The sequence below is a fragment of the Orcinus orca genome, chromosome 20 (assembly GCF_937001465.1).
Source record: "Orcinus orca chromosome 20, mOrcOrc1.1, whole genome shotgun sequence".
Classification (NCBI taxonomy): Eukaryota; Metazoa; Chordata; class Mammalia; order Artiodactyla; family Delphinidae; genus Orcinus; species Orcinus orca.
In genome coordinates this window covers 55,542,827-55,563,024 of record NC_064578.1, presented here as the reverse complement: position 1 = coordinate 55,563,024, position 20,198 = coordinate 55,542,827, and the positions used below count along the sequence as shown (strand labels likewise).

Sequence of the window (20,198 nt, the reverse complement as noted above, 5' to 3'; positions counted from 1 at the left end):
GCCTGCGCTCCAGAGCCTGAGAGCCACAACTACTGAAGCCCGTGCGCCTAGAGCCTGTGCTCTGCAACAAAAACCACCACAGTGAGAAACACGCGCCGCAACTAGAGAAAGCCTACGCGCAGCAACGAAGACCCAACACAGCCAAAAATAAATAAATAAAATAATATATATAAAAAAAGAATGTATAACTGAGTCATTTTGCTGTACACCAGAAACTAACACATCTTCAATCAACTATACTTCCATTAAAAATTAATAAAAATAAAAATTAAAAAATATAAGACAAGGGACACCAAAGATTGCCAGCAAGTCGCTAGAAGCTAGGAGAGAGGCACGCACCAAGTCCCCCCACTCTGCCCCGACCTCTACCCCGCAGTTCTCAGAAGGAAATCTGCCAGTATCTTGATCTCAGACTTCTACATTCCAGAACCATGGCACAATAAATTTCTATTGTTTAAGCAACTCAGTTTGTGATACTTTGTTATGGCAGCCCTAGGAAGCTAATATACCATCGGACTGGCAAAGATTAGAAGGCTGGGTAATCCCACATTTTAAAAAACTTTTTATTTTATATTGGAGTACAGTTGATTAACAACGTTGTGTTAGTTTCAGGCGTACAGCAAAGTGATTCGGTTATACACAGACATGCATCTATTCTTTTTCAAATTCTTTTCCTATTTAGGTTGTTACAGAGTACTGAGCAGAGTTCCCTGTGCGGTACATAGGTAGGTCCTTGTTGGTTATCCATTTTAAATACAGCAGTGTGTACCTGTCAGTCCCAAACTGGGTAACCCCACATGTTGGGGGTATTGGGGAGGTATGGGGGTCCTCTTGCACTGTTGCGGGGGAAGAAACTGGTGCGGCGAGTGCAGAGTTCAGTTTGGCAGTAAGTAAATGAAAGATACACTTAAGAGCTGGCGTTTGCTGTTGGGTGCATGTTTCAAGGACATTTCACATATGTCCACAGAGGCACACGTAGAATGATATTTAGCTCAGAATTGTTTATCTTGGAGATATTTGGATATGACGTGGCTGTCTGTTACTGGGATAGTGGAGTGATAAATGTGTTGGAAGCAAATCAATATTCTACAGATCTGTGAAATCTCTGTGGGCAATGGAAAGACGAATGACTTCCACGGCATTGCACAATTTACAATACAGTATACATTTTGCACGGTACGAAATCACGTTTTGCAGAAATGAACTAATTCACATGAGATATTGTAGAGTTGTTCCTTGGAGATGGAGAAAAGAAATGAGAACTAAAGGGCATACGTAAAGTAAACAAGGGAGACACTCTGCCTAGATCCATGTGAACATGTGCTAAACCAGAGGAAAATGATTTATTTGGCTCCCAGCACCCAAGCTTCACCTAAAAAAGCACATTTTCTTCTAAGCTCAAGTTTTCTCACCAGAATGGGACTAAAGCAGAACCCGTTTCTCAGGCTTGCATGAGGACCAAATGAGGGAATGCTTGAAAAGTGAGGAGTATTATAAAGGGATATTTGTGCATCCAAATTTATCTTGCCCTCTAAGTCCCTGAATGATGTAACCCAACGGTTCTCAACTGGGGGTGATTCTGCACCCCCCAGGGGACATCCGGCAATGTCTGGAGACGTTTTTGGTTGTCACAACTGGAGGGGGCATAGCGCTAGTGACATCTAGTGGATGGAGACCAGGGATGCTGCTAGCCCTATTAATACACAGGACAGACCTCCCCTACTCCAGCAGAGAAACCTGGTCCAAATGAACTCATTTACAAAACAGAAATAGACTCACAGAGAAAACAAACTCATGGTTACCAAAGGGAGTAGCGGGTGGTGGTGGGGAGATAAGAGTTTGGGATTAATAGATACACACTACTTATATATAAAATAGGTAAACAGCAAGGATCTACTGTACAGCACAGGGAACTATACTCAATATCTTGTAATAACCTATAAGGGAAAAGAATCTGAAAAGGAATATACATACCTACATATATATACATACATGTATTTATACATGTAAGAATACACGTGTATATGTATGTATGTATAACAATTGCTGTGTGTACAAGTGAAACTAATACAACATTGTAAATTAACTGTGCTTCAACTAAGAGAAATAAAAGATAATTAAAAGGAAAAGAATCACCTGCGAAAGTTGGGCCATCCTGATCTGACCCTTACAATCGCTTCAGTCTTAGTTTTCTGCTCACTTAAGTCCAGCTACACCAGTCATTTTCTGCTTACATGAAAATGCCAAGCTCTTTATTTCATCAAGACTTTAGGGCAGGCTGAACGTGCTGCCTTTCCTCTATGAATATTTCTTACCATCAGGCATGCCCTCAAAACAGCATATCTACAAAAGAGAAGAGAGAAGAGAAGTTCCCTGAAACCACGCTATTACAGAGATCCGTCAGCTAGTATTCCGTGTCAGCACCTTGCTCAAAACACCAAAGTTTCCATGCATTTTACCCTGGTAGAGGTCTAAAATGGTGCTATAACTTCCCATTCTGCCTTCCCGCAGCCCCTGATAACGTCAGAGCCCTTTCTGTCTCTATGAATTTGCCTGTTCCGGGTATTTCATATAAATGGGATCATATAATGTGTGGTCTTTTGGGTCTGGATTATCTCACTCAGCCTAATAAAGGTTCATCCAGGTCGTAGCCTGTCAGAATTTCGTTCCTTTTAAAGGCTGAACAATATTCCACTGTGGTATGTGTACACCACAGTTTATTGATCCTTCCATCAATGGACATTTGAGTTGTTCCCATGTTTTGGCGATTGTGAATAATGCTGCTGTGAACACAGGTATACAAATATCTGTTCAGGTTCCTGCTGTCAGTTCTTTTGGGTGTATACCCAGAAGTGGAGTTGCTGAAGCATTCACTGCTTGACGTTTTGAGGAAATGTTGTCCACAGCGGAGGCACCATTTTATACACCTACCAGCAAAGCATGAGGACTCCAACTTCTCCATTTCCTCACCAACATTTGTTAATATCTGTCTTTTTGATAGAGCCATCCTCGTGGGTGTGAAGTGATATCTCATTGTGGTTTTGACTTGCATGTCCCTAATGAATGCCAGGGAGCTTCTGGGAGTATCAGAACGCAGACGATGCCTCGCTAGGCAGACCTGCTGGGACACTGGGCTGGTGACGGGAGATAAGCCAGGCTCCTTGGAGCTTGTGTGCAAGTCATTCTACTGAGGGGACGCCTCCAGCTTGATGGGTCTCAATTAGGAAAAGCCAGGCCGATGGGGGAAGGGAGGAGAGCATTCTTCATTCCCATCGCATCCTGTATCTCTGCTCCAGCCTGCACCCAGGGCTTCCCTCCTGGGCTATACAGCTCAGGACCGGCCGAGGAACCATGTCCCCAACCATGGCTGCTTTCTTCTGTCTTGGTGAGTCAATCTGCAAAATGCTGAGGGATAGGCAGTGGGCTATGAGACAAAGAATTTTTTAAAAAATTGCATCAGTACAAGAGGCAAGAGGAAATTTTCAGGGCAGGAGGTGACCAAGGGTCACCGCATTTATTTGTTGGGTGGGAAAACTGGGAGATGGTGTTTGTCTGAATTACTTTTGTTTATTCATGGCTGAGTTAAAAAATAAATACAGGTTTCCCAGTGTTGACTGCAACGTTCCCACTACTCCATGCTGTTTTAATTTTAATGAATTAATTAAAATATAGTTGATTCACAATGTGGTGTTAGTTTCAGGTGTACAGCACAGTGACTCAGTTATATACATATATATGTTCTTATTCAGATTCTTTTTCTTATAGGTTATTGCAAAATATTGAGTATAGTTCCCTGTGCTATAGAGTAGGTCCTTGTTGTGTGTTTTTTTATTAAACTGTTATTAGATTCTTTATAAAAGTTTATGCTTCTTTTTACAAGTTGTAAGAGAACATATAAGAAAACAATAAATTCTGTTCTAAGCCCCCCTTAAGTCACCAACAGTAGCCAATACTTGTTTATCCTTCTACATTTATCTTAATTTTTTAGTACAAATGTGTACACATACGTACATAGAGTTTTTTCTTATAAAAATAAGAACATATGGTACACATTCTGCAGCTTACTTTTTGACACATAGCAGTAGACATGTATAATTTTTAATTTATTCTTTTAAATAGCTGAATATTATTCCACAGTATTTAAACATTTCCTTGGCTCTTCGCTTTTTTTTGTTGTTATTTATTTTTATTTTTATTTTTTTTTGCCGTACGCGGGCCTCTCACTGTTGTGGCCTCTCCCGTTGCAGAGCACAGGCTCCGGACGCACAGGCTCAGCGGCCATGGCTCACGGGGCCAGCCGCTCCGCGGCAAGTGGGATCTTCCCGGACCGGGGCACGAACCCGTGTCCCCTGCATCGGCAGGCGGACTCTCAACCACTGCGCCACCAGGGAAGCCCTGTTGTTAATTTTTATTGGAGTATAGTTGATTTACAATGTTGTGTTAGTTTCAGGCATACAGCAAAGTGAATCAGCTATACATATAAATATATCCACCTTTTCTAAGATTCTTTCCACATACAGGCCATTATGGAGTATTGAGGAGAGTTCCCTGTGCTATACAATTGGTCCTTGTTATGTTTTAATTTTTAATTTTGTTTAATGTGGATTTGGTATCAGGGCTAGATTACAGATTTAGCTTGTCAGTATCCCTCATGGTACTGGTGCAAACAATTCTGCCATTTGTGACAACGTGGACGGACCTTGAGGGTACTATGCTGAGTGATATAATCCAGATAGAGAAAAACAAATACTGCAGGATCTTACTTATACATGGAATCTCAAAAACCCACAAAAGCGGAGAGTAGGTTGGTAGATGCCAGGGGCCGGGGCATGGGGGTGGGGGAAATGGGGAGGTAGATATTGGTCAAAGGGTACAGACTTCCAGCTATAAGATGAAGAACTTCTGGAGATCCAAATTATAGAATGATAATCATAGCTAATAATACTGTAGCATATACTTGAAATTTGCTAAGAGAGTACATTTAAATTTCTCACCAGAAAAAAAAAGATAATAACGTGAGGTGATGGATGTGTTAATTAGCTTGATTGTGGTAATTATTTCACAAGTCATCATGCTGTAAGCCTTAGATATATAAGATTTCTGTTTGTCAGTTAACCTCACTAAGGCTCTAGTGAGAGTCCCCCTTAACAGGACTGGGGGTGGGCTCAGATGCGTTTTTACTGCCTTCTCCGTATCAAGCTTTATTCTGGGCACGTGTGTGCATTATTTCCTTATTTCTTCAAAAGAACTTTATCGCTAAAAGGACAGAGGCTCCAAGCGGCTAAGAAGGAAGGAAACAGTTGGTGTTACTGGGGATAAGCGTGTATACTATGAACACAAACTGCCTCTCATTCACTTATTCATTCTTTAAAGACACTCATGTAGCACTTACAGATACATTATTCTGTGTTTTTAAACGGACACTTACTCATTTAATCCCCATAACAGCCTGATGAAGTAGGGCCTACGATTATTCCCATTTTACAGGTGAGAAAACTGAGGCCCGGAAGGATGAAGTAAACTTGTCTAAGGTCACACAGCTATGGCTCGAATACAAACTAAGGAATGTTTGCACCAAATCCACATTCTTTACCATGAAAATACGCTGCTAGTGTTTGAATCTACCTGGTCGTGGGCCTCACGGGACCTACTATGCAATATATGCTGTATATTAATTGTTGTTTACCTGAAATTCAAATTTCACTGGGAGTCCCATGTTTTTATTTGCTAAATCTGGCAACCCTAGGGAGACAAATTGTTAATGCTACTAACTCAGCAAAACGGTTAAAAAAAAAAAAAAAAGAGTCTTAGCTTGAGAGAAAAAGGGCAGTTTTTCAACCTAGAGAAGAATTAGTTCAGTTAGAAGAGAAAATGGGGGGAAGGCACCTCCAAGGATAAAAGTGGAATGTATAGATGATGCAGTTTGATAGATGTGTAAAGTTACATGGAAAGGCTATTGAAAATTGTGAAAAGCATTAGATATAGGTTCAAGGAACACTATGTGGATGGAAATAAAACATACAGTTATTGATCCTAGGGAAAATAAATAGAAAAATAGTAGGTACGTTATAATGCTCAGGTGTGAATAATATTTGCACAGTCATAATAATGACTTAACCCAAAAGCACAAAACAGGGAGAATATTGATTTAACCCAAAAGCATAAAATAGGGAGGAATCCAGTATTAATGCACCCTGAGAGCTCTTGACTTATGATTTAATGCAAGACACCACATCGGGATCTAATATATGGCATGGTGATTATAGCTAATAATACTGTAATATATACTTGAAAGTTGCTAAGAGACTAGATCTTCAGTGTTCTCACCACTAAAAAGAAATAGCAACTATGTGTCCGGCTAGAGGTGTCAGCTAGTACTATGGTGGTAACCATCCTGCAACAGAAAAATGTCTCAAATCAACAGTGTTACACGTACACCATGTTACATGTCAATTACATCTCTGTGAAACCGGAAAAAAGTGAGAGCCCCTTCCAGCACACAGCTCCCTTCTCTTTCCAGCTGTGTGAATGGGGACGTGTACTGCAGGGAGCTCTCTTTCCAGCTGTGTGAATGGGGAAGTGAACTGCAGGGAGCTGGGGGCTGCGGCAAGGAATCCCTGTTCAGCTTTTTAAAAATTGTGGTAAAATAATACACTTCACATAAAATTTACCATTGATGACATGTAGTCCACTCACAATGTTGTGCAACCAACACGTCTCTCTAGTTCAAGGCCTTTTCACCACTCCGAAAGGAAACCTCATACCCGTTACAATCACTCCCCGATCCCCGCGCCTCCCGGTACCCGCCACGCCCCTCCCCCATCTACTGTCTCTGGACGGATTGATCCATTCTGGATGTTTCATAGAAATGGAATCATACAATCATGGCCTTTTCTGGCTGGCTTCTTTCACTTCAATTACGTGCATGTGTGTCTTTGAAAAAAAATTATGACAAAAGAAAGCGAACACCTGAAACTAACACGTTGTTAATCACCTATACCCCCAACATAAAATAAAAATTTTAAAGAAAGCCAGTGCATGCAAGTTTCTCATCCCGGTGCCCAGCACGCAGGAAGTGTGGATTCATGCTGAGGTCCTGGTGACTGACCCTTTGCTTCTTTCCTCAGGGCTGTGTCTGGGCCAGGTGATACAGGCTCAGAAAGGTGAGTCCAGATCCCTCTTCTGGGTGCAGCCAGCGAGAGGGCAGAAGCGGGTGGGAGAGCCCAGGAGGAGGCTCTGTGGGAAGCTGACCTCTGCTAGACTCTGCTTCCCTTCCAGGCCTGCTGCCCAAGCCCTCCCTCCAGGCCCGGCCCGGCTCCCTTGTGCCCCTGGGGAAGCCGGTGACCATCAGCTGTCAGGGCCCTCCAGGCGCGGACTTGTACCGCCTGGAGGAACTGATATCCCGGAAGTATTTGGACCAGGCGGAGCTCTCCATCTCGGCCATGGAACAACGCTTCGTCGGACGCTACCGCTGCTCCTATCAGAGCGGGACCAGCTGGTCTCCCCCAAGCAACCAGCTGGAGCTGGTTGCTACTGGTAACTGGGCGTGGGGTGCGGCTGGATTTGTAGCCGCCTGGCTGCGTGGTCCTCAGTTCTGGGCTCAGACAGTGGGGGTTATGGTGACCGTAAATCCAAAGTCCCAATCCAGAGTCCCAGAGGGGTTGGGCTTAGGGTGGGGCAAGCGAGGCATTGGCTTTAGGTGCTAAATTTAGGTGCCAAAAAACTCAGTAATCAACATAAGTAATACGTTAATGCAATATCTTAACAAAAAAAAAACCCAAAACCCAAATCAATGCAAAAACATCCACGATGTACACAATACCGCAATTTTAAGTAAAGACAAGTTCCGGGAATGCCGTTCCAAGCCACATCCAGACCTGACACAAGAGGAAAAATGCGTACCCCTCTAGCCACATTTATGCATTGAAAAAATAAATTTGTTTCTTTATTGGCTGCACTGTGCGGCACGCGGGAGCTTAGTTTCCTGACTAGGGAGCCAGCCCATGCCCCCTGCAGTGGAAGCACGGAGTCCTAACCACCGGACCGCCAGGGAAGTCCCACGTTTATGCCTTTTTATTTATTTTTTGATGGAATAAAATGTTCTCCGCATATCCTTTTCTAGCTAATGCATTTTTAAATGATTATTTTCTGAAGTGGCTTCAAAAAACATTGAGTTTGCTTCCATCAAAGCCAGGAGAGTAAAATGAAAATGAATTCTGTTAATTTTTTGTATAAATAAAATATTTAAACTTAAAATAATGTGAGTTTTAGTAACCTACTTTTAAACTTTTCAGTCTTTTTTCAGCTATGTTCATAACGTGGAAAAAATGAACCGTAAAAAGCCATGAAAACGTTTTGAGCCTTTTGCCTCCAATTATCAGGCAGCTTTCACTGTTGTGAGTACTGTGTGCCAGGCGTGGATTGGGAGCCTCTGTGATGATAATAATAGCAAGTTATACAGCAGGGTAGGTTCATGTTTCAGACTTCAACATGGCTCCCCTGGGCACAGGTGGATTCTGTCTTTGTTTAAAATCTTGATATTTTGTTTCCTGTAAATGTGTTTGCATTCATTTTTATTTTAAAATTTGCATTAAAATAATATTTATCTTGATTACTGAAGGTTTTTTTTTTTTTTTTTATCCGAAGAGAGTGCCTAGCTTGCCTCACCCTAACTCCTGACTACTTGAGGTACAGTGGTCCACCAGTGTGCCTTGGGGGCTGACTCAAATACTATCTTTTTTTAATTTTATTTTTTATTTTTAAAAGAAGGTAGCTTATTTATTTATTTCTTTATTGGCCTCACCACGCAGCATGGGGGATCTTAGCTCCCCCACCAGGGATCAAACCTGCGCCCTTGCACTGGAAGTGCAGAGTCTTAACCACTGCACCGCTAGGGAAGTCCCCCATCAAATACTATCTTCTCATTATTTCCCTCACCACCCTACTTAAAATTCCATCTCGATTTAAAATGGCACTCATCATTATCTGGTATGCCACGCATTTACTTATCTATTTTTTTCTTAACTTATTTTTATTGATTTATTTTTGGCGGTGTTGGGTCTATCGTTGCTGCGCACGGGCTCTCGAGTTGCCGCGAGCAGGGGCTACTCTTCATTGTGGTGCCTGGGCTTCTCAGTGCGCTGGGTTCTCTTGTTGCGGAGCCCAGGCTCTAGGCGTGCGGGCTTCAGTAGTTGTGGCACGTGGGCTCAGTAGCTGTGGCTCGTGGGCTCTAGAGCACAGGCTCAGTAGTTGTGGTGCACAGGCTTAGTTGCTCTGCGGCATGTGGGATCTTCCCGGACCAGGGCTGGAACCTGTGTCTCCTGCATTGGCAGGCAGATTCCCACTGCGCCACCGGGGAAGCCCTACTTATCTATTAGCTGTTGGCTATTCTTTCTTCCTGACGGGATTTTTATTTCTAGAGACTAATACATAATAGTTGCTCAGAGGAAAAAATTGTTGAATGAATGAATGAGCCATAATTATCAGGCAACTTTGGCTGTTGTGAGTATGGCTTTCCAGGCGTGGCTTGTGACGCTCCATGATGATAATAATAATATCAAATTACATAGTAGGATAGGTTCGCCTCTAGGAGCAGACAGCCTGGAGCCAACCTCCGTGATTGCAAATTTCAGCTCCGCCACTTATACTATCTTGTGACCTCGGACAAGTGATTCAGCATTGTGGACTTTAGTTTCATGTATAAAGTGGGGATATTTATAGGAATGAATGCATAGGTCTTTGTGGGGGTTCAGTGAATTGATAAATGGCATGGTCTCGGAACAGCACCTGGAATCTGGCACTCTAATACGTTTACAATATAACTATTGTATACTGTAATACAAGCTTACGGTATAGTATCAGGTTAAGCTAGTTTGTTACTACCATTATATTTTGGGTGCTTGCTATGCACTCCGTATTCTGTTAAATGCTTAATACATATTGTTTCATCCAATCATTCCCGTTTTATAGTAGAGAGCACGGAGGCACGGATATAGGGGGAGATTCGTCCAGCCCCTAAGCTGCAAAACCAGGATTTGAGCCTGGGTACCGTCATGTCACTCCTGTCGTGCTCCCTTAACCACTTTGTGAGCTGGTGGTGGGAAGAGTAGCTTCTCTAGGCTGGATACAGCTGGAAAGTTCCCTAGCCTGTAAAGAGGTGGGGGAACCTTCCCATCCCCACAGCTGAGACACTGGCCACCATCTTTATTTATTTATTTATTTTCAGTTTTAATATTTTTTTAATGGAAGTATAGTTGGTTTACAATGGTGTGTTAATTTCTGCTGTACAGCAAAGTGATTTGGTTATATATATATATATTCTATTTTTTAAAATATTCTTTTCCATTATGGTTTATCATAGGATATTGAATACAGTTCCCTGTGCTATACAGTAGGACCTTGTTGTTTATCCACTCTGTATATAAAAGCTTACATCTGCTCACCCCAACCTCCTACTCCATCCCTCCCCTAGCCCCTTCCCCCTTGGCAACCACCAGTCTGTTCTCTATGTCTGTGAGTCTGTTTTTGTTTCATAGATATGTTCATTTGTGTCATATTTTAGATTCCACATATAAGTGATATCATATGGTATTTGTCTTTCTCTTTCTGACTTACTTCACTTAGTATGATAATCTCTAGTTACATCCAGGTTGCTGCAAATGGCATTATTTCATCCCTTTTTATGGCTGAGTAGTACTCCATTGTATATATGTACCACATCTTCTTTATCCATTCATCTGTTGATGGACATTTAGGTTGTTTCCATGCTTTGGCTATTGTGAGTAATGCTGCTATGAACATAGGGGTGCATGTATCTTTTTGAATTAGAGTTTTGTCCGGCTATATGCCCAGGCGTGGGATTGATGGATCATATAGTAATTCTATTTTTAGTTTTCTAAGGAACCTCCATACTGTTTTCCACAGGGGCCACCATCTTTAATACCAGAGTTTTCTTCTCTCCCAGGAGTTTTCACCAAGCCCTCGCTCTCAGCCCAGCCCAGCACGGCAGTGGCCCCAGGAGCGGACGTAACTCTACGGTGTCACAGCCAGTATGGTTTTGACCAATTTGCTCTGTACAAGGAGGGGGACACTGGGCCCTACAAGACACCTGAAAGGTGGTACCAGGCTGATTTTCCCATCACCACGGTGACTGCTGCCCACAGTGGGACCTACCAGTGCTACAGCTTTTCCAGCACATCTCCATACCTGTGGTCGGCCCCCAGCGACCCCCTGGAGCTCGTGGTCACAGGTTAGGGGTGCAGACCAAACATTTTCCCCCAGCCTTCACAGGCCCTGGTGGAAGCTCCAAGGGGAGGGAGCAATAGGCATGAAGAACGTGGGAGGGCAGGAGAAGACAGAGGCTTTGGAGGGTGTATGAGTGTCTGAGTGCTGCTGTAAGAAATCACCATGGATTCACTGGTTTAAAATATCACAAATTTATTACCTTACAGTTCTGGAGGTCAGAGGTCAAAAAGGGGTCCTGCAGGGGGAAAAAAAAAAAAAAAGGGGTCCTGCGGGGATAAAACAAAGGTGTCAGCCAGCCTTCTTTCTGGAGGCTCAAGGGGAGGTTTCTGCTGCCTCTTCCAGCTTCTAGAGGTGCCTGCATCTCTTGGCTTCCATGGTCCATTGCTCCATCATCAAAGTCAGCATCATAGCATCTTCTAATCTATCTCTGACTCTTCCTCCTTCCTGCCTCTCTCTTATGCTTTTAAGGACCCTTGTGATTGGCCCCACCCAGGTAGTCCAGGGTAATCTCCCCAGCCCAAGATTCTTTTTAAAAAATTTTTTATTGAAGTATAGTTGATTTACAATGTTGTGTTAGTTTCAGGTGTACGGCAAAGTGAATCAGTTATACATATACATATATGCAGTCTTTTCATTTATTTTATTTTTATTTTTTAAAATTTTGTTTCTTCCTTTTTCCTTTTTTTTTTTTGGCCGCACCGCGTGGCATGCGGGAGCTTTAGTTCCCCGACCAGGGATCAAACCTGTGCCCCCTGCAGTGGATGCACGGACCCCTGGACCACCAGGGAATTCCCTACTTTATTTTATTAATTAATTAATTTATTTTTAGGCCAGGCCATGCAGCGTGTGGGATCTTAGTTCTCCAAGCAGGGATCGAATCTGCGCCCCCTGCATTGGGAGTGTGGAGTCTTAACCACTGGACCACCAGGGAGGTCCCTTATTTTTATTTAAAATTTTTTTTTATATTTTATATTGGAGTATAGTTGATTAACAATGTTGTGTTAGTTTCAGGTGTATGACAAAGAGATTCAGGTATACATATACGTATATCCACTCTTTTTAAGATTCTTTTCCCATACATTACAGAGTATTGAGCAGAGTTCCCTGTGCTATACAGTAGGTCCTTATTAGTTGTCTGTTTTCTACATAGTAGGGTGTAGGCATCGATCCCAATCTCCCAATTTGTCCCTCCCCCACTTTCCCCCGGTAACCATAAGTTTGTGTTCTATGTCTGTGATTCTATTTCTGTTTTGTAAATAAGTTCATTTGTACCCTTTTTTTAAGATTCCACATATGAGCGATATCTTGTGATGTTTGTCTTTCTCTGTCCTGCTTACTTCGCTCAGTATGACAATCTCTAGATCCATCCATGTTGCTGCGAATCAGCCCAAGATTCTGAATCATATCTGCAAAGTCCCTTTTGCCGTGGAAGGTACCATAGTCACCGGTTCTGGGGATTAGGATACTGTCATATTTGGGAGGCCATTATTCTGGGTATACACACTAAGAAAAATAAATTTTATTTATTTATCTATTTATTTATTTATTTTTGCGGTACGCGGGCCTCTCACTGTTGTGGCCTCTCCTGTTGTGGAGCACGGGCTCCGGACGCGCAGGCTCAGCGGCCATGGCTCACGGGCCCAGCCGCTCCGTGGCATGTGGGATCTTCCTGGACCGGGACACGAACCCGCGTCCCCTGCATCGGCAGGCGGACTCTCAACCTCTGCGCCACCAGGGAAGCCCTAAATTTTATTTTTTAAAATTTTTTGGTCATGCTGTGCAGCTTGTGGGATCTTAGTTCCCCAACCAGGGATTGAACCCATGCCCTCAGCAGTGAAAGCACGGAGTCCTAACCTCTGGACCGCCAGGGAATTCCCAAGAAAAAAATGTTCATTGCAGCTATATTTACAATAGCCAGGAGATGGAAACAACTTAAGTGTCCATCATCGGATGAATGGATAAAGAAAATGTGGCACATATATACAATGGAATATTACTCAGCCATAAAAAGAAACGAAATTGAGCTATTTGTAATGAGGTGGATGGACCTAGAGTCTGTCATACAGAGTGAAGTAAGTCAGAAAGAGAAAGACAAATACCGTATGCTAACATATATATATGGAATTTAAGGAAAAAAAATGTCATGAAGAACCTAGGGGTAAGACAGGAATAAAGACACAGACCTACTAGAGAATGGACTTGAGGATATGGGAGGGGGAAGGGTAAGCTGGGACAAAGTGAGAGAGTGGCATGGACATATATACACTACCAAATGTAAAATAGATAGCTAGTGGGAAGCAGCCGCATAGCACAGGGAGATCAGCTCGGTGCTTTGTGACCACCTAGAGGGGTGGGATAGGGAGGGTGGGAGGGAGGGAGACACAAGAGGGAAGAGATATGGGAACATATGTATATGTATAACTGATTCACTTTGTTATAAAGCAGAAACTAGCACACCATTGTAAAGCAATTATACTCCAATAAAGATGTAAAAAAAAGAAATTTTAATACTATGAATAATGCCTTGTGACTTGTCTAGGTAAAAAAAAAAAAATCCACAAGCAAGCAGCAAGGGTGGTGGGAGGGGAAAGCGGGGCTGTGTTTTATTCCGTAGGCAGTTCCCTTTTCTCCGCAAATGGGATGCCTGTCTTCCCCAGATGTATCCCATAGTTTCTGTCTCCTCATCTGCTTCCCAGGAGGCAAGAGCCCGGTTTGTTCCCAGGGAAGGCAGATAAGTAAGACGGCAGGTCACAGAGATCCAGAAGAAAGGAAAGCACTGAGCTTCGAAAAGCAGGGAAGGCAGCTGCAGGGAGTGTCATTAATCAGCCCCAGAATGTGCTAGGTGTGCCTTTCAAATGCTATTTAACACCCACAACAGTCCAATGATGGAAGCGTCTTTATTTTTATTTTCCAGGTGAGGAAACTGGGTTTGCTCAGGATCCATACCTAACAGAGCACAGAATTCTCTCTCTTTTCTTTTTCTGATTTCTCAGGGACCTCTTTTACCCCCAGCTGGTTGCCTACAGAACCACCTTCCTCTGTGACAGGTAAGTTCCGGAGGATTCACCCTGGTTTCCGTGGTATAAGGCACATGGACCCCCTTTTCTTTCTCCTCTTTGTCTAGATTTCTCAGTTTATTTCCTTTGCCTCTTTCACAGATTTGCTTTATTTTAAAAATTCCTTATTTCTGCTTGTAAAGAAGGTATAATAAATGTATAGATATGACTGTCCTGTGCCACATCCCCACCTCTCTCCAGCCTTTCGGGGATGGTTTATGATGTCTAACCTGTAGAAGAATAAGCAGGGTGGCTTGTAAAATTGTAGATTCCTGGGCTCCAGTTCTGAGTCTCTGATTCCATTGATCAGTGGTTCTCAAACTGTAGTGGGCTTGAGAATCACCTAGAGAGCTTATACAGGACAGATTCCTAGACCCGTAGAGTTTCTGATTCAGAGGGTCTGGGGTGGGGTCCAATAATTTTCAAGTTCCCAGGGGATGCTGATGCTGCTGGTCTGGGGATGCTCCTTTGAGAACCACTGCACTATCTTTTGTGTGAGCCATGGTCTTCCCAATTTTCATGGCATCTCAGCTGCTTCCGGCGGTATCGGATGTCAGCCTGTGTCTTAAGAAATACTACGCTAGGTCTTCCCTGGTGGCGCAGTGGTTAAGAATCCACCTGCCAATGCAGGGAACATGGGTTCGAGCCCTGGTCCGGGAAGATCTCGCATGCCGCGGAGCAACTAAGCCCGTGCGCCACAACTACTGAGCCTGCGCTCTAGAGCTCGTGCTCCGCAACAAGAGAAGCCACCGCAATGAGAAGCCCGCGCACAGCAACGAAGGGTAGTCCCCACTCGCTGCAGCTAGAGAGAGCCCGCCCATAGCAACAAAGACCCAGTGCAGCCAAAAATAAATACATAAAATAAATTTAAAAAAAAGAAAGAAAGAAATAGTACGCTAGGCTGTGACATCTCGAAATGACCCCTGACACCTCATTCCTTATTAAGCCACTCAGAAGTAGAAGACAGTATATTTTGGGCTTTTTGGGTTTGTCTTTCCTCTGTGTCTGGGCAGTGTGTGTTAGAGAAATGGGTTCCAGGGAGACTGGGTATCTGAGAAGGGGTATGGAGAGTAGGGACTTACTGGGCAAACCTGGCATTACCCAGTTCCTTATAATCTTCTTGCTTAGAATTCTCAGAAGCCTCCAAGAAACTGAACCACTCACTCGTGAACGAAGTTGCCACCACTGGTGAGTAGCCAGGCGCCCACTGCTCAGCAGAAAGGAGTTGGAGGATTGGGCTCTCTTCCATCAGCTCAGGCTGTAGGCTTTTTTTTTTTTTTTAATTTTTTAAAATTTTACCATGTTGTGTTTCTACTGTACAGAAAAGTGAATCAGCTATACATATACGTATAATCCCCTCTTTTTTGGATTTCCTTCCCATTTAGGTCACCACAGAGCACTGAGTAGAGTTCCCTGTGCTCTACAGTAGGTTCTCATTAGTGATCTATTTTATACATAGTATCAGTAGTGTATAGATGTCAATCCCCCTCTCCCAATTCATCCCACCCCACCCCCGCTTCCCACCTTGGCGTCCATACATTTGTTCTGTACGTCTGTGTCAGGCTGTAGGCTTTCAATCTGCTTCTCAAACCACCTGATTCTTCCCAGGAAAGTCCTGGGTTTGAAGATGAGGATGGGATGGAGATGGGCTCTGAGCTTGGGGGCAGAAGAGTGTTCTGGGTAATGTGGCTCTTTCCAAGATGGCGGCACCAAGGCTATCATGGGAAGGCCATTGCTCGTCCCTACGCATTGCTCTTCTGACTTGGCTCTGATCCATGTGTGTAATCTCGTTCCCATTGCTTCCAGGCAGAGCCCATGCTTCAGCCCCAAATAGATCATAGTTACCTGGACACAGTACATTTTTCTTATTCCTCCAGTCCAATGCAAATATGCTTCCTTTATGTTGCCATTCTCTTTGCCCTTGGCTTCCCCAGAAAAAAGTCTCCATTTCCCCCAAGATGGAAAACCTTTGACAGATCCCCAGAGGACAGGTTAGATATCTCCACTGCGTCCACACAGCTCTAGCTTTTTTTAGGTTCCTGATGCCAGCAGGGTCTTTCTAAGACCCTGATGAGATTCCTCTTCACCCTCTGTTCAAAACCTTTCTGGGTTCCCAGTCACTCTCAGGACAGATAGGAAAACTGACTCATACATGTGAAGTCATTTGCCCGAGACCCTGCATCTGATAAGTGATGGGTCTGGGGTTCACATTGGAACACCCTGACTCTACAGTTCATGCTCTTCTTATAACCCTGGAATTCCAGCTCCCAAGTGCATGTGTTCAGGATAGCGGTAGAAGCAAGGGTAGGAGAAGAGATGGTTCCACCCCTTTACACTTATCCTTTTTGTTTCCCAGAAACTTCTAGGAATATCACCATCCTTCCAAAGGAGTCAGACCCTCCAACTGGTAAGCAAGTGTCCTTCTCTGGACCAACTTCCTTTCCCCGTCCCATGTCTTTACCCAAAGCTGGCTGCTTTCCCTACACAGAAGCCGCAGCTCTGTGATCTTGGGTTCTGGTGTGTAAAGTATGAAGTGGAGGGGGACTGTTAGTGTGTGGAGCTCCGAACTGGGCAGGGATCAGGTGTGAAGGTGACCTTCTCAAAGGTCAGAGAAAGAAAGATAAATTTCATCTCTCTCCCCACCCGTTACAACCATCTCCTGATCCACGATTAGCCAAATAACCAGGTAGTGTCTGTGTGTGGGGTGAGGCTGTATCATCAGAGGCCTGCGAGGGGGTGTATGGAAGAGGTGATACTTAGACAATTGGGCTTATCTAATCCTAACCCTTGGTGAGGAGGAGAGGAACCTTCCAGAAAGGAGACTGGCATCCTAGCTAGCCGGGAGTAACAGAGTCTCAGATGAGGGATACGGCTATGAGAAACCCAATATGCATGTGGGTCTTGGAGAAGGGCTTTTTTGTTTTGCTGCACCGTGCTGCATGTGAGATCTTTTTAAAAAAATTGATTATTTACTTATTTATTTTCTTTCTTTCTTCTTTTGGTGGCGTCAGGTCTTAGCTGCGGCACGCGGGGTCTTTGTTGAGGCATGCGGGTTCTTTCATTGCGGTGCGAGGGCTTCTCCCTCGTTGTGGCATGCAGGGTTTCTCTCTCTAGTTGTGTCACTCGGGCTCCAGGGCGCGTGGGCTCTGTAGTCGTGACACGTGGGCTTAGTTGCCCCACGGCATGTGGGATCTTAGTTCCCTGACTGGAGATCGAACTTGGGCCCCCTGTGGAGATGGGCTTTTATCATCTGCTCCTGTCTCTCTTGTTCCTCCAGGTCTTGCCTTCCAGTATTACACTAGGAGCAATCTGGTCCGGATATGCCTTGGGGCCGTGGTTCTAATACTCCTGGTGGGGCTTCTGGCAGAAGATTGGCACAGCCGAAAGAAACCCCTGATGCACCGGGTCAGAGCTGTCCACAGGCCACTCCCACCCCTCCCTCAGACCCAGAAGTCACACAGTTGTCAGGATGGGGGTCGACCAGATGATCATAACTGAGGATACCATCATTAGAATCCCAAGGCTTGGTTGTATCTAAGAGATAGGTCATGGGAGCGGGGAGGGGACTTGGTGTGGAGTGTGAGAGTAAAAGGATAGAGCCTACAGCTGTGGAAAAGGAGGGTGGCGGGGGGGTGTGTGTTCTTCTTGGGGCCCCATCAAGGAGTTGAGTCAGTGTCTATTTGGCTGTATGTCCTAGGACTCTCTTTGTTTGGGATGGAAGGAATCTAGTGGATGCCATAGACTCCTCACTGATATCTTGCTCATTGTGGACCTTGTGGCACCTCACCTGGGCCATCACACTTATCTCTTTCTTCAACCTTCCCTAATACGAGTTCCAGATTGACTTCTAATATTCCCACCTCTCACAGTTGACCTGTTCTATCCTTTGCACAAAACTCTCCCACGTTTCCCCCGTGCACACCCCGTGCTTTTTTTTCTTTTCTTTTTTTTTTAACTGGAGTATAGTTGATGTACAATGTTGTGTTAGTTTCTGGTGTACAGCAAAGTGAATCAGTTCTGTGCTTTTTTTCCTGATTATCCCCAAACCTAACCCTTGCTCTAGCCCTATCTTAAGCTGTAGTCTGAAAAATCTCCTTTTGTTTCTCGAGATGTGCCTGGTTCTTTCAGGCTTTGGGGCATTCTGTTCTTTCCCCTTAGAATATAATAATAATTATAACCAACATGCCAGTGGCTCGCCTTTATATTAGAAAAAAAGTCCAAAGTCCTCACTAAGTTTGTGCTGAAGGCTAGAATATGTAAATCCACAGAGACAGAAAACAGTGGTTGGTTGACAGGGGTTGAGGGGAGAAAGGAATGGGAGTAATTACATAATCAGTATTTTTTTTTTTTTTTTGCGGTGCGCGGGCCTCTCACTGCTGTGGCCTCTCCCATTGCGGAGCACAGGCTCCGGACGCGCAGGCTCAGCGGCCATGGCTCACGGGACCAGCCGCTCCGCGGCATGTGGGATCTTCCCGGACGGGGCACGAACCCGCGTCCCCTGGCATCGGCAGGCGGACTCTCAACCACTGCGCCACCAGGGAAGCCCTAAGTGTGAGTTTTGAAAAGAGGATGAGATGTGACTTTTTACACAGTGAAGGAGAAGTATATTTTCAGAGTTTGTGTTGTACGTGTGTGTATAGAAGCATCAAAGTGCCGGGTACTTTTTATAAATAGTAAGTTGACACATAGCAGGATGTGATTTCAGTTCCCATTGGCTTAGGCTGATTGATAAGGGCAAACATAATATTACACAGTTTAATTTATTTTCAAGGGAGACAGAAAGCAAAGTTGACAACAGTTATGAAGGTTTTTCTCCTATGTTTTGAGTAAAAATATCCAGAACGTCTCTGGCCAAAGATCTTTCAGTTTCAGCAAATCAGGGCAAAATAGAAAACACTTCTTACACACACACACACACACACACACACACTGTGTGAGGTGATGGATGTGTTAGCTTGATGGCGGTGGTCATTTCACAATGTAAATGTATAACAAAATATCACACTGTACACCTTAAATATATAAAATTTCTCTTTGTCAATTATATCACAATAAAGCCGGAAAAAAAGCAGACTCATGTAATAGAGCAAAATGTAAATATTTCTAGGGAAACCAAAGAAATAAAATCAGAAATTTAAAATCTCCCTCAGTAACTCCCACTTCTAGCTATCCCAGGTGTATCAGACCAAATGTCTCACTGAGAATAACTATAATAAACATTGGATTAAAATCACACAGCTGTATCTGTCACTTATATATCAGCCAAGGCTACAAGATGCCCCTAATGTCTGATGAATCCTGGTGTGCAGCATTGGAGGATATGACCTCCTTCTACTGTTAGAGAAGAGTTTTATTGGAGAGAGGTTTTAATATCTTTCTGCTCTGGGTTTATCTGCCCTGATAGTTCTGAGACTTTTGTCAAGCTCTGCAATGTCTTTGAACTTCAATTCTCAATAGTATAGTTGAAATATTGTCCTTTTCACAGATATGTGTGGTGGAGATTTCACATGTTTAATTATGTAGAGAACCTACTGTGACCTGGAGAATGTCCTTGACATTAGTTAATTCTCATTTCTGTCTTCTTTATTCCTTTAACTCCTTTCCTCTCCCCATCTCTCTCCCTCACCCTTTCCCTCTATTTCTCCAATTTAAAATAGAAAGTTGAGAATAGCAGACAACAGCAAGGACCAGCAACCTGTGGCCAGTGGCTGAATCTGGCCCACCACTTGTTTTTGTCAATAAAGTTTTATTGGAACACAGTCAGCCCATTCACTATATATTGTCTGTGGCTGCTTTCTTTCTGCAATGGCAGAATTGAGTAGTTGCTACAGATAATATATTTCCTGCAAAATTGAAAGTATTTACTATCTGGCTCTGCAGAAAAAGTTTGCTGACCCT

General features: G+C 43.7%; 1 protein-coding gene across 8 annotated transcripts in view; it reads left to right on the top strand.

Moving 5' to 3' along the window:
• The window catches only part of GP6 (glycoprotein VI platelet), a 41,257-nt gene that overhangs the window by 9,917 nt on the left and 11,142 nt on the right, over positions 1-20,198 (top strand). For 5 of the 8 annotated variants that reach the window (XM_033411918.2, XM_049703494.1, XM_049703493.1 and 2 more), the window contains 8 exons: positions 3,297-3,385; positions 7,128-7,163; positions 7,279-7,536; positions 10,964-11,248; positions 14,238-14,291; positions 15,429-15,488; positions 16,657-16,707; positions 17,578-19,533. In XM_033411918.2, coding sequence (XP_033267809.1) covers positions 3,297-3,385; positions 7,128-7,163; positions 7,279-7,536; positions 10,964-11,248; positions 14,238-14,291; positions 15,429-15,488; positions 16,657-16,707; positions 17,578-17,798 — 1,054 coding nt within the window. In that variant the 3' untranslated portion in view covers positions 17,799-19,533. Of the gene's footprint in view, positions 1-3,296; positions 3,386-7,127; positions 7,164-7,278; positions 7,537-10,963; positions 11,249-14,237; positions 14,292-15,428; positions 15,489-16,656; positions 16,708-17,577; positions 19,534-20,198 lie in introns of those variants that run through there. The other 3 variants (XM_033411920.2, XM_033411919.2, XM_049703495.1) reach the window with 1 other exon arrangement.